The sequence below is a fragment of the Polyodon spathula genome, chromosome 8, assembly GCF_017654505.1.
Source record: "Polyodon spathula isolate WHYD16114869_AA chromosome 8, ASM1765450v1, whole genome shotgun sequence".
Lineage (NCBI taxonomy): Eukaryota > Metazoa > Chordata > Actinopteri > Acipenseriformes > Polyodontidae > Polyodon > Polyodon spathula.
This window is the reverse complement of record NC_054541.1, coordinates 16,087,255-16,101,407: the sequence shown is the minus strand read 5'-3', so window position 1 is coordinate 16,101,407 and position 14,153 is coordinate 16,087,255. Positions and strand designations below refer to the sequence as shown.

Genomic DNA, 14,153 nt, shown 5'->3' with positions numbered 1-14,153 from the left:
AGCAGAGATTGGTTGCTGCAGTATTCCTTCACCATAAAGTCCCACTCTGCTGAGGCAGCATGGAACTCCCAACCATTTCCTGACGTATGAACTGATTAAAGCTTCCAGCGTCTCAACTGTTGTCAAGTTTGCCTGGTAAAGCGCTGCTGTCTATGCTTTTCAACCCTTCCACTGCTTATTGTCTAACTTCTCCCACACGAACTGTGTCCTTTAGATCCCCGTCGTACCATCTCCATAGACTTTTCACTTGCTTCTCGGACACTGTTGGTATTGCCTCACCATTAATGTAGAACCATTTATCTACTACTTTATCATTCCTTTATGATCTGAAAACCTGATTCAATTAAATCAAAAAAGAAAATAATTAAAAAAAAATCCTTAAAAAAAGTTAAACATTGCAAATAAGGTCTACATAGATCAATAAAGCCTTTAGTAACTCAGCAACACATACCCTGTGGAAAAGTAGCTCATAATGAAAAACGAATGGTACAATACGGGTACATTTACTTAGGCAGTCTTGTCTTGCATTAAAACTCTGCCAACCAATACGTTCATCTTCTTACCATCCAAGGATATGCAGATTTTTCAAATACAGTACAATGCTACAGATAGGCTGATGCTTCCTTGCACTGCACATCCATTGGCAATTCAACACATGGAGAGCCAGGGAAGGCTGACTAGTCTTGTAGGAGGCGAACCTTCACAGCAAGAGAGCAACTCCCCAGCCAGGATTGCACCGAGCTCTCAATAGCGCTGCCAGCTATTTAACTCATGAAACAATGCACAAAAAGCAGGGGTTACTGTATGTGAAAACTTAAATAAAAAAGCATATGTAGGAGCTACTATAAATCAAGGTCTGGAAACAAATGCTATCCCTCTTTCTTAATTATAAGATCCAGTACTTTTCTGTTTACAAATTAACCCCTGACAATAAGGTAAAATGGGAAATAATTAAACTAATGTTCGTAAGTTGAATTTGAATGAAGTAACTTAATTGGGTTGTAATGGTCTGAATGTCCTGCATCACGCCTGTGGCATTGTGGAAGTGTGCCAGTGTTACCTGTAAGCCGTTCCCGTGGCAAGGGGGCCATTGCAGAGCACTGTGGCTCTGGGGTCTCCAGCTCAGGTGGGGTGGCTCCCGATTCGCACCAGGTAATCATTCAATTCGCATTCCCCCAGTAATGATTAAAGTATATATTCATAATACCTGAACGTTGGTAAATGGGTATAACATATTTGGGAGACATTTGTGGATAGTTATTACATGTGTGGTTTGTACACCTTCCAGTGTGATTGACGCCAGTGAGAAATACTTGAGTGAAAAGACTGTGCCAAAATTAAAACAAATACATAAATAAAAAACGAAAAAATAAACAAATACAATATATTACATAGAAAAAAATGTATGCATGTATTTATTTATTTATTTATTTTGGCATAGTACACGAGCTGTCATGAGGGAAAATAATAGTGCAATACCACCATCTGCTGGCTAAATTAAGACAATTCCACCTTCCAGATTCCATATATATTTGCATGACATTCTGTAAGCTTGTCATATTGAAAAAAGTCAGCTCTACGTGTGCTTCCAGTAAAATGGGTAAAACAAAGTCGATTAAAAAAAAAAAGAAAGCTTTCAAACAAGTAAATTCAACAAGAATGTGGTACACATTGGTTTAACCGTTTCACTCAAGCCATTTTATATGAAGCAAATGGTACTGTAAAGAGAAACAAACAGGTTAAGTAACACAAATGAAGTAAAACGAAGAGAGCCATTTACATTTGCTGGGAAAAGTTACTTACAGACTGAACTGCCCACAACATAAACATCGACAGTACGGTGTCCATTTTAGGACATCCTCAGACCTCACCACTCCTCAAGTCAATCCTCAACCATCTTGAATCATGTATCAGTACTCAAAGTTTTTTTTTTTTTCGGGGAGAGTGAAGAAGGGGTTGGACAAAGTCATCTGAATCACTAATCAAACAAGAGCAGAAACACTTTCGTGCTCCCATTGGATGACACAGATGTCCGTATAGCTGCTGATTGGTGCATGCCTTTATTTAAGCGATAGAGCCCGTCGATGCGTGCTCTACCGTGTGGTAGAATGACAGCTACTGGAGTTAGGTGTCCCGAGCTGATGGCCATCTACCACACCGTAGAGCATACATCGATAGGGCTCTATCGCTATTAGAAAACGATTTATTTATTTTCTCTTAAAAATAACTTTAAAACCTATATTTAGCATGAACCCCTGAGATTTTGGAGAGTAACCTTCCGCTGAGGAAAATAGTCCCTAACACAATTACAATATAAAAACGACACACACGTAGAGAAAACGTTATTATTATTATTATTATTATTATTATTATTATTATTATTTGGCTAACATATTTATTTATCGGGCTCTTACTCTTTCTTAGTATAATTTATCTGGACATGTACAATTGTTGAATAGTCCTTGTAGTTTTCGAGTCAGACTCAAAACTCATTGTTGGAGGCGCGGCGTCATTCAAACTGGCAGGGAGTAGATTGGCTGGTGTGGAAAGAACAGAAACAGGGTTGGCAGTTTGACTGGCTGATTTTGAGGGAGGGTGTTGGTTGGATCCAGCTAATGACATAATTGTGGAACACATATGTCTTTCCTGTTGATTTGCTTTTGCTGTCCAGTAGCTGCGAATTGAGCCTTCATTACAATGTCCTGTCACAGACTTGATTTCGCTTGTCTCTAGAACAGCGCCAGAAAGTGTGTTTAAGTAGCTTTTTATGTTATCAGATTAGTTGTAGATTAGAATGTTAAGGGAAAAAGCCAGTATTTATACGCGGATTGATTTAAAGTTGAATTCACAGTTAAGCACTTCAACGTTCCAACAAGCATCTATGCAAAATAGTAGCCCGCTAGATCTGGAAGCTGATTGGCTGTTCGCACTCAATCGTTTTCTAATTAGCATTTAATATGTATAGTGTAAGTGTTTTAAAATAAATAAATACAACTTTAAAAGTTACAATGTGCAATTCCATTATTTGAAATTGTTTGGATTTAAATTGTACGGCAAATCTTCTCAGCATACAGCATCAGACATAACTTTGTTTTGTTTCTTTTTAAACAGTTTCAATGTATATTTTATTTTGTTATGTGAATCGCTTTGTTTACGTGAAAAGCGCTATATAAAAATAACTTGATTGATCGATAACCCCGTCATTAATCATTTTTTGATTTAATAAAGTGTGTGTTTGTGTAGGGACTTTCTTTTTTATATTATGAAGTCTTAAATAAAATTAAAAAAAAACATGTTTTACACAACAAAATGTAACAGAATACAATCTAAATTACACATATAAAACAGGTCTATTGCATTATTGAACGGTTCCAAGGCTTTTGCCCCAGCACATACAATCAAGGCCTCAAAACAATAGGTTACAGATGTAACCCCGGTTCCCTGAAAGAGTTGAGGACTGCCAAACAACACTTTTGGGACATGCCTGCTTGTCAGTTATTTGCTGAGCATGTTATATCAAAGCTGCCAATAAGCCCCTCCGTGGAGTGATGTCCTCGGTAAATAGTAAATAGTTACTGCACGGAGACGTCAGTCTCTTTTCCATTGAAACTGCGAATGCAAGTGATGCGACCTCGCAAAGTTCCGGCTTACTGTTGAAATCAACTACTGCCACTTGCCTCCTGGACCCCTGGCCAACTAACCTTGTCCGTCTCTGTGCTTCTGATCTTGCTCCCTCCATTATGCACACTCTCAACCTGTCCCTGGACTCTGGCTCAGTTCCTGCTGCCCTTAAGCTTGCCCGAGTTACACCAGTTCTCTTATCTAATTTCTGTTCCATCTCCAGTCTCCCTTTTCTCTCAAAAACTCTTGAAAGGGCTGTAGCCGGTCAGCTGATGAAACATCTCATGGACAACAATCTGCTTGACTCTCTACCATCTGGTTTCTGGCTGCATCACAGTACTGAAACTGCTCTGCTCCAGATTGTGAATGATCTCCTGCTCAAAGCTAATGCTCCCTCTGGGCATGTCTTCCTTTACCTAACAGCTGCTTTTGACACCATAAATCATGGCATTCTTCTTGAGCGCCTTCAGAAGTATGCTGGAATATCTGGAACCTGTCTCTCCTGGAGGATTTCTTACCTATCGGGACACATGCAGTCTGTTTTCTATGCTGTTGGTGTTGCAAACCCAGTCACTTGTGGTATCTCCCAAGGATCTGTTCTTGGGCCCTTTCTTTTCAGAGGGCAGTGCGTAGACTCCTGCGAGGCAAAGACATCTACGTCTGCTCTGCTGAACCACTCCCAGATGCGTTCCACCGCCCTGGGGTGGAGACGCCATTCCGAGGCCAGGGGACCTCCTCTGGAGAGGAAATCCGCGACATGGTTGAGTCGGCCCAGTAAATGGACTGTTCGAAGAGAGTTCAGACGACCACAGTAACAGCCGAACCGCCATATGGTGAAGGGTTGGAGATTTCACGCCGCCCTGGCAGTTGGTATATGCAACGACCGTGGTGTTGTCTGACCACACCAACACATGTTTGTTCAGGACCAACCGAAGAAAGCGCTGTAGGGCGAGATCTGCAGAGAGAGGATGTCCTCTTCATAATCTGAGATGGCCTCAGGCTCAAGCTCAGGCTCAACAGTCCGTAGACTCCTCTGCCTGCCCTGACCACCTGCCTGGATAGGGCCTATTGTTGAGGATGCACACAGTTGTTATTTTTTTAATTTTATAAAGCTGCAAAGCAGTAAAAACACAGACACTCGACAGTAAAACTAGAGTGTGCTTTTAGTTTTATTTACTGAATCGGGACGATTTTGCCCAAGTTTGCCCAAAAGTAGTCAACAGCGGTGGTAGAGCGGGGCTGGACTCGCTGGAGGGTCGTGTTCTCCTTATTTTTAATATTTTTTTTAAAGCTGCAAAAAGTAGAGGAAAATTCGAGAAAGGTACATGCAGTAAACTGCAGAGGTTAGAAAGCAGACTACGATCATTACGCGATGTAAGCTGTTGAAGAAAGATTTAAAAATATATTTTTTTTTTAACAAAACACAGTTGCATACCGTTAGCTCAGCCTTCAGCTGCTGAGTTTCTGATTCCGAGGAAGTGGCAAGCCAACTTCCAGCAATAAAATTGCAAGGGAACTACAGAAAAAAAATGCGAGAGAGAGCTTTAAAAGAGTCAATTACACAACTGGAAGAGGTTAATATTATACTCACCCCACCTGCCTGTTCGTGAAAGGCAAAAGAGTCTGACGTCTCCGTGCAGTGACTATTTCCTTGGGAGGTGTGACCGAGGACGTCACTCCGTGAAGGGGCCTATCGTCAGCTTGATATAAAATGCTCAGCAAATACCTGACAAGCAGGCATATCCCAAAAGTATTGTTTGACGGTCATCTTCGAATTGAAGGGGGAATTTCCCCTTACTTTGATAGGATGAAGTGTCCCCTATTATTATTAAACTGCAGTAACTTTGTCCTGGGGAATAATTCCTGAAAGTGGGTTTTTTCAGTTACATAACAAAATTTAATTAAATGAAAAATACATCGAAACTGTTTTAAAAAAAAGTGTCTGATGCTGTATGCTGAGATTTGCCGTACAGTCGAAATCCAAACTAATTCAAATAAAGAAATTGCATATTGTAACTTTTAAAGTATTTTTTAAAACACTTACAGTATTCACATTAAACGCTAAAGGTAAAAATGCATGCATTAATCAGCAGCTACACCGACATTTACCACCACCGTGCCGTCTCATTCAACACCAGCATGAAATTACTCAATCTATACCAGTATAATACCATCATTACCCTTTCACACAGGCAAAGGGATCGTGTGAGTACAACTTTCAAACCTGTCAGTCAACAGATCATTTTCATGGCAACGGAAACAAAACAAACAAATAAGCAAAACATCGTGGGTAAGCTACTTAAAAAAAAAAAAAAAAAAACTTAAATTACATATATACACATACATACAGTGCCTATAGAAAGTCCCTTTTCAAAACTTTCACCTTTTGTTGCCTTATAGCCTGGAATTAAAATGCATTTAAAAAAAAATATATCTACACACAATACCAAACAACTTCCAAGTGAAAATATATTCTAGAAATTTATAAAAAATTAATTAAAAATAAAAACTGAAATAGCTTGGTTGGATAAGTGTCCACACCCCTTGTAATAGCAATCCTAAATTAGCTCAGGTGTAACCAAATCGCCTTCAACATCACACACCAAGTTAAGTGGCCTCCACATGTGTTAAATTGTAGTGAGTCACATGATTTCAGGATAAATTCAGCAGTTTCTGTAGGTTCCCTCTGCTGTGTAGTGCATTTCAAAGGAAGGAATCAACCATCAGCACCAAGGGGCTTTCAAAAGAACTCCAGGACAAAGTTGTTGAAAGGCACAGATCAGAGGATGGGTATAAAAAAATATCAAAGGCCTTGAATATCCATTGAAGCACGGTCAAGACGATTATTAAAAGTGGAAGGTATATGGCACCACCAATACCCTGCCTAGATCAGCATGGTGGTGGCAGCATCATGTTATGGGGATGTTTCTCATCAGCAGGGACATGGGGCACTTGTCAGGATATAAGAGAAAATGAATGTAAGAAAGTACAGAGAAGTTCTTAAGGAAAACCTGCTGCCCTCTGCAAGAAAGCTGAAACTGGGACGGATGTTCACCTTTCAGCATGACAACGACCCAAAGCACACAGCCAAAGCTACACTGGAGTGGCTAAGGAACAAAAAGGTAAATGTCCTTGAGTGGCACAGTCAGATCCCCAACATAAATCCAATCAAATATTTACTTGAAGATTACTGTCCATCAACGTTCCCCAGGGAACTTGATAGACCTTGAACAGTTTTGTAAAGAAGAATGGTCAAATATTGCAAAATCTAGGTGTGCAAAATTGGTAGAGACCTATCCCAACAAACTCACAGCTGTAATTCCTGTATAATACCAAGTATTAACTCAGGGGGGTGGAGACTTATCTAATTATGAACTTTATGTTTTGTATTTTTAATATACTGTATAACTTTTTTCTCAATAAAATTTTTTTTCCTCTTAACAGTGTGGAGTATGGTGTATAGATAAGTGGAAAGAAATCCTCATTGAAATGCATGAAACTCTGAGGCACTGACACAATAAAATGTGAAAAAAGTAAAAAAACGTAAAGGTATTTTTTTTTCTACCCCTGCTCAAAAAATAAATAGAAATGCCCAACTCTGGCTATGACGCCCCCGAAGAGACTGCAGAATCAATCCACCATGTAATACAAATTAATGCCCACACACCTTAGTAAGCGCATTGTATTTTATGATACAGTCCCGATAGACAAGCCAAGATGAACTCCTTACAGCACAGCACTCCTTCACATCCGCTTTTTTACAGCAGAGTTCAGCACCAACACAGCAGGGGATAAAAAGGGGCTGGCTGAAGATATCTTCTTGTAGGGGGTTTAGTTGTTTTGCTTTTTATTCAATTGGAATTTTACTCAGTCCTGTACAATTATATAAAAAAAAAAAAAACATAAAAAAACTTGCTTACTCTCTATGAGAAGATTTAGTTTCGGTTTCTCTTACAGAGAAATTACCAACAAGCAGGTAAATTACAGTGAGAAAATATATATATTTTAGTTTTAACAGAAATCAAACCTATAGCCAGAGGTAATATTTTTCATTAACAAAAACAACTGCATCACACTCAGCTACCGTTCTTTCTCCTCTTCTTGTCCCGCCCCATAGCAACCAATACACACTCCTGATTCTCTGGTACAGTACTCTCCTGACCTCCCAACTCCCACCTAATAGGCTCTCATTAACTGTCAGTAAATGTACTGTATTCAAGCCCCAAAAACACACAAGAGTATAGTGCTGCAGATCGGAGGCTCTCACAACGCTGCTTCTAAAATGCCTTAAATCATGTAATAAAATATTGCAGCGTTTGTAAAGCATAGTATTATTAATAAAGGCCGTCCTCGTATAATCGGCGCCCTCATTTAAGGGCCCCAGTCATTTTTATCAATTTAAAATAAACGCTGCGGCGCCAAATTGAAATAAAACGGTATATGTGGAAAATTGAAGTGGGGACGCATTATTAATATTTTTATTCAGCCGTGTGATACCAGCTGCATGTCGACCATAAAACAAGTTCTACCTATTGCATATACTGTTAACAGCTAGAATAAATTGCACATGTGTTGTTATATATATATATATATATATATATATATATATATATATATATATATATATATATATATATATATACACAGTACCATGAAAAAGTATTTGCCCCCTGATTTTCTGCATTTTTGCATATTTCTGACACTGAATGTTATCAGATCTTCAACCAAAATCTAATATTAGATAAAAGGGACCCTGAGTGAAGAAATAACACAACATTTCGATATGTATTTCATTTATTTATTAAAGTTATGCAACACCCAATGCCCCCGTGTGAAAAAGTAATCGCCCCCTTAGACTCAATAACTGGTTACGCCACCATTAACAGCAATAACTGCAACCAAATGCTTCCTGTAGTTATTGATCAGTCTCTCACAGCACTGTGGAGGAATTTTGGCCCACTCCTTCATGCAGAACTGCTTCAGTTCAGTGACATTTGTGGGTTTTCGAGCATAAACTGCTCGTTTCAGGTCCTGCCACAACATCTCAATGGGGTTTAGGTCTGGACTTTGAGAAGGCCATTCAAAAACTTTATTTATTGTTCTTCAACCATTCTGATATAGACTTGCTTGTTTGCTTCGGGTCATTGTCTTGCTGCATGACCCAGCTGTGCTTTAGCTTTAGCTCATGGAAGGATGGCCTGGCATTCTCCTGTAGAATTCTCTGATACAGAGCAGAATTCATGGTTCCTTCAATGATGGCAAGACATCCAGGTCCTGATGCAGCAAAGCATCCCCAAATCATGACACTAGCACCACCATGCTTGACCGTTGGTATGAGGTTCTTACTGTGGAATGCAGTGTTTGGTTTGCCAGACATAACAGGGCCCATGTTGGCCAAAAAGTTCCACTTTTGACTCATCTGTCCATAGAACATTGTTCCAGAACTCTTGAGGATCATCCAGGTGCTTTTTGGCAAACTTGAGACGAGCATTCATGTTCTTAGTGAGCAACGGTTTCCGCCTTGCTACTCTGCCATGAAACCCATTTTTGCCCAGTGTCTTTCTAATGGTGGAGTCATGAACACTGACCTTAGCCGAGACGAGAGAGGCTTGCAGATCCTTGGATGTTGTTCTAGGGTTCTTTGTGACTTCTTGGACGATTTTACGCCTTGCTCTTGGAGAGATTTTGGCAGAACGGCCACTCCTGGGAAGATTCACTACTGTCCCAAACTTTCTCCATTTGGACAATATGGGTCTGACTTTGGTTTGGTGGAGCCCAAGATCCTTAGCAATGGCTTTCTAATCCTTTACAGACTGATAGCCATCAACAACTTTTTTTTTCAGATGTCTACAGGAATTTCTTTTGATCGTGACATGATGTGCCTCTAGAACCTGTGTGCTGATAACTTCACTCTGATGGTAAGGGCCAAAGTTAGTCAGATTTATATTGGGCAGGGCTGGCCCAAATCAGGCCTGATTGTTAACCAAAGTATTCAAACAGCTGACCCTAATTATCCCTTTAATTTGGTTAAGTTATCTAGGGGGGGCAATAACTTATTCACACCTTAAGATTGCATGTTTGATTACCTTGCACATCAAACAAATGAATAAAGCACCAAACTTTGGTGTCATTTTTTCTCTAAGACAACCCACTACTACTACAACCCACAAAAAGATCTGACCAAATTTAATTTGAAAAATGTGCAAAAATGCAGAATATCAGACATGGGGCAAATACTTTTTTCACGGCACTATATACAGTACTGTGCTTTCAAAAATAGACATGTTAAACACAAAGACAGAATAAAAGGTTTTAAGAAAAACAGTGCTCACAGCGCAAAATAAATATTTAAACCAAAACAAAATCATGAACACAAAATACACCAAAACCCAGGTCAAGCTGGGCAATCCCCTTCACTGATCCTATAAGTTTTGTTTTAAATTTCTCTCTCTCTCTCTCTCTCTGTCTCTCTCTCTCTCTCTCATACTGTCCTCTGTACCCCCACCCAGAGTGCAGACAGCATTTTGGGCCGTCACCATAGTGGTCAGTGTAATAATTAAGGACATGGCTATAACAAAGACATGAGTCTGGATTAAAGTAGGGTCATTGCACATCAAATGGACCAGTGCTTCCCATCGCGCCTTCTCAGGTTCTTCTGCTATTGCATATGGATGACATGAACGTGTTTTAGGAAGAATCACAAAATATTAGCTCTCAATTCGTAGGCCCCATTTTAAAAGGTTTTGCAAAGCCCCAGAGGGGTATGTGCATCGCAAATGGCCATTGTACCGAAATTGTGCCAAGTTGCCATAATCGAAACGTCCTTTTGCGCATCACAATCCATTCTGCGCTGTGCAGAAATAAAATGTACGCATAGCGCAATATGGGGGGCAGTGCCCGACAATATGCGTGATCCTGGTATATTCGAAGGTATGTGCCAAGCACAAAAACAGTTTTGCGAGGCACAAAATAAGGCTTTTAAAAAGCAAGCTTTAACTCCGCGCACATCCCTAAAGCACTCACAGAAGCACGGAACTGCAGGACCTTTCCAAGGTACCACTATGGAAAACATCAAGCGGTCACACAAAACTCCATCCACATCTACATTAAGCCTATTATATAATGATTATAGGACAGGAATTCAAAAGAACGATTGTTATCGCTGCTTCATTGTTTTAAAGTGCATATTTAAAAAATAAAAGTTGCAGGAAGCTGCTATCTCGAATGCTCTTTCAGACCGAAACATTAGGGTACTCACGCATCCAGAAACACCGAAAACAGCTGGCGTTAACAGGTATTCCTGTCCTCCGATCCGCCAGGCAACTCTACAAGCTGGATTTCGATGGCACAGGGATCCAGACAGGTCGCAGATCCTCTTGAATGAAGCTTCTGTGTTTTATTTTCCAGTAAACACAGTAAACACAGTTTGAAGAGTTGGTGGGTCTCAATACGATGATAAACAGCTAACTATTCTCCAAGTAGTAGCCTGGTTGTTTAGTTTTCTTTATCGTTAAACAGTAAACAGGAACCTATATAATACCTTTCTGAACTGCTAAGTCAAAGACTTTGTTAATACTTAATGTAGCTTTCTCTCAATCTCATTCCCATCCTCTCTCTTCCTGTCTTCTCCTTTCCCTCGCCTCACACTCTCAGAAAGCACTGATTCAGCACATTAGTTTTGGAAAAAGAGCAGTGTGGGGCTAGTTTACATTACAATGCTCACGGAGCTCGACCGAAGGCTCCCTTTACTTTTCAAGCCCCTCACCCAGAAATTCTACAAGATATAAGGACACAGCTGACTGTTGATTTTATTTTTTAATAGTGTTATTTATTTCTCAGAAGTAGGCCTATGGTATACATGCTTGATCTGCATTCCATGCCATTGCCTGTACTGTGCCATGATATGGGCAGGGGGCATGGTGAGGCAGGGCAGTTGGAAGGGGGAGATTTTCAACAGGAGAATGATTAAGGGATACACGTGCAGATTGGGGCTTCCAAATGGATAAGTGTTTTTGGCATTGTGGGTTGTACAAAAAACTACTATATTCCAATGTCGCGCAACTGCTTTGTGACGTATTGGAATCTCTCTCTTTTTATGCCAAGTAGTATTTTTTTGCGAGTCACAAATTTATTGAGGGGATTGTGTGAAGATCGAAGATCAGGCCCATAGTTTTTTTGAAGTTGGGAGTTTAATGGTGTGATGGATGAAAATGATCACTGAAAAGAGATCATGTGTGAGAGGTCAGATCTTTCAAAGTATTAAAGTTATCTTCTTGATACTTGCTGCACACATTGAACTGCTCTTCTAGCTTAATAATGTGTCAATATTTTACATATTAGTCATCATGCATGCTAAAGGGAAAAAATGCAATAACAGTACAGTACAGTAAATCTCTAGCTGTGAATAGAATAGGCATTGAGTGTAGAAAATGATTTAGAAATACACTAGCAACCACTGGGGTGGTGTGTTAAAACATTTTGTTGCCGTTAATCCTTCTGAAAGTGCCCCATAGTAAAAGTATAGCAAAGTGTAATAAAGCACAGGGAAAGCATAGTAAAGCATAGGTAAGCATGGTAAACAACAGCGAGGTCTGTTCAATTATATTAAAAAAGAACCATATTAAACTAACCCTTGCAAAGGGTAATAATAAACCACCATGAAAGCATGGTAAAGCATAGATAAGTATTGTAAAGCCCAGAGAGGTTCGGTAAAGCATATTAATAGCACAACAAATAATTTTAAACTATGAGAAAAGTATCAGGAAACTGCAAAATCGTTGTGCAAATTTAGTGTGGCAAACTTTTATAAGGGAAACACAACTAAACAGTAGACTTTCAGTATAAAGGCAGTGACTGTCTGAGATAATTTAGCCTTAATTTGGATGAGTCCACTCACTTTAGCCTGCTTCTTTGCATGTTTTAATCTGATCCAGTGATGTTTGCACTCCCAAAAGATGCAATCACAACTGAAATACTTCTGAACTTTATCAGTTTGATTCCCATTTATGTAATTAGTGCTGATGAAATGTACTTCCTACGCTGAGTTTAGACTGCCCCTGAAGCTCAACTGCAGCTCTCCACCTTTTGGAATTATTTGGACCAAATATTGATTATTGACCAGAAATGGTTGCGCTCCACATTATCATGTAATTTCACATCTGTGATTAGCATTAATCTTAGACTACCATACCAAAGGTAACATTATAGACCAAGAAAAGCTACAGCAATTACCTGCTGTAATTGTCTCTTAAACCACACTGCATTATCCAGGATTTAGCTGGTTGTCTAACTTCAATATTTCAGGAACCCTCACACTGTAGTTAACTTAATGTTTGAAGCTTGGGGCTTCATGAGACAATCACAATGATGTGTTTTACATGTATCAAAGCAGTAGACGGAAACAATGAGTCCTGCCCTCCACACTGAATAAAAGTAATTTATTATAATAACACGTTTAACAAAAGAGTGGTCAAAGTTAAAAAAATTACTTTTTAATCAATGTATCTTCAGCATTGATAATGAGATAAAATTACTTTGAAGGAGATACTACACTGTAACTCTGTTTGCATTGGAAAGTTAATGTTAAATCCACACACATTTTAATAATGTTCATAAAAAATCATTTCCTTGGAAGCTAATATTACAATATATGGTGTCTTATCAGCACTGTGACAAATTATCACTTTACGCACTTTCCCTAAGTTATAACTACTGTGCTGAAGAGAGGTTCCTCTCAGTAAGAAGCAAATTATCGCATCTGGGTGGTTATCGGTCAGAGGTGTGACTTGTGTCATTTTGCAAAGCAGTTCTTGGAACTGGGAAATAGGGCTCGGCCCCCCTGCCCACCTGCTATAGGACACTATAAAGCCTCCATGGGGACCTGGACTGAGCACAAGCACCAACAGCAAGAGACTGAGAAGAACACCATGAAGACCTTTCTGCTCCTGACTTCCCTCCTGGCGGTGGCACCTGTAAGCCAGGCTGCAGGTAAATGTCATTGTCTACAGCTTGGGAAAGAGTTGTGGATTCATTTTCAAAGATTTTTTTAAACTTAGCTTTTGAAGACGTTTGCAATATTTCCGGTTCTTATTACAGTTATTATTGCTTTATATAAGTCTGTTTTACGGTGCTTGGACAGGAGTTCAGGTGCTGATCTTCAGTTGCATTTGGCTGCCGCAGACATATGTAAAGTAGGCTAGATCACCGTAAGTGCCTTTATATTAGTAAGCACCAGCACCATCTGCTGTACAACAGTGTACTGACAACAAACTTGCAAGGAAACTTGTTTCCAAAGTGGCTGATCACTAGATGGTGCTGGTTCTTATACAGAAAAAGGGAGATCTGGTTAAAAAGGTGGCACATAATACAAAGTCAAATAAGCACAACTAATACAAACAAGTTAATCAAATTACAAGAAACAATTTATTAGAAAAGGCCAAAACAAAAGCATGTCTTGGCTATGCACCAGTGTTTCAAACTTCACAAAGATATAGAAGTCAGACCAGCCAATCTCTATAAATCCCAATGATGAA

General features: G+C 39.5%; 1 protein-coding gene across 14 annotated transcripts in view; it reads left to right on the top strand.

The window, feature by feature from the left end:
* The first annotated feature begins 13,478 nt into the window (after positions 1 to 13,478).
* LOC121319517 (sodium/potassium/calcium exchanger 1-like) overlaps positions 13,479 to 14,153 on the top strand; it is a 51,535-nt gene continuing 50,860 nt past the window's right edge. For all 14 annotated transcript variants that reach the window (XM_041257027.1, XM_041257022.1, XM_041257033.1 and 11 more), the window contains exon 1: positions 13,479 to 13,608. In XM_041257027.1, the coding sequence (XP_041112961.1) occupies positions 13,494 to 13,608 (115 nt within the window). In that variant the 5' untranslated portion in view covers positions 13,479 to 13,493. The remainder of the gene's footprint in view (positions 13,609 to 14,153) is intronic.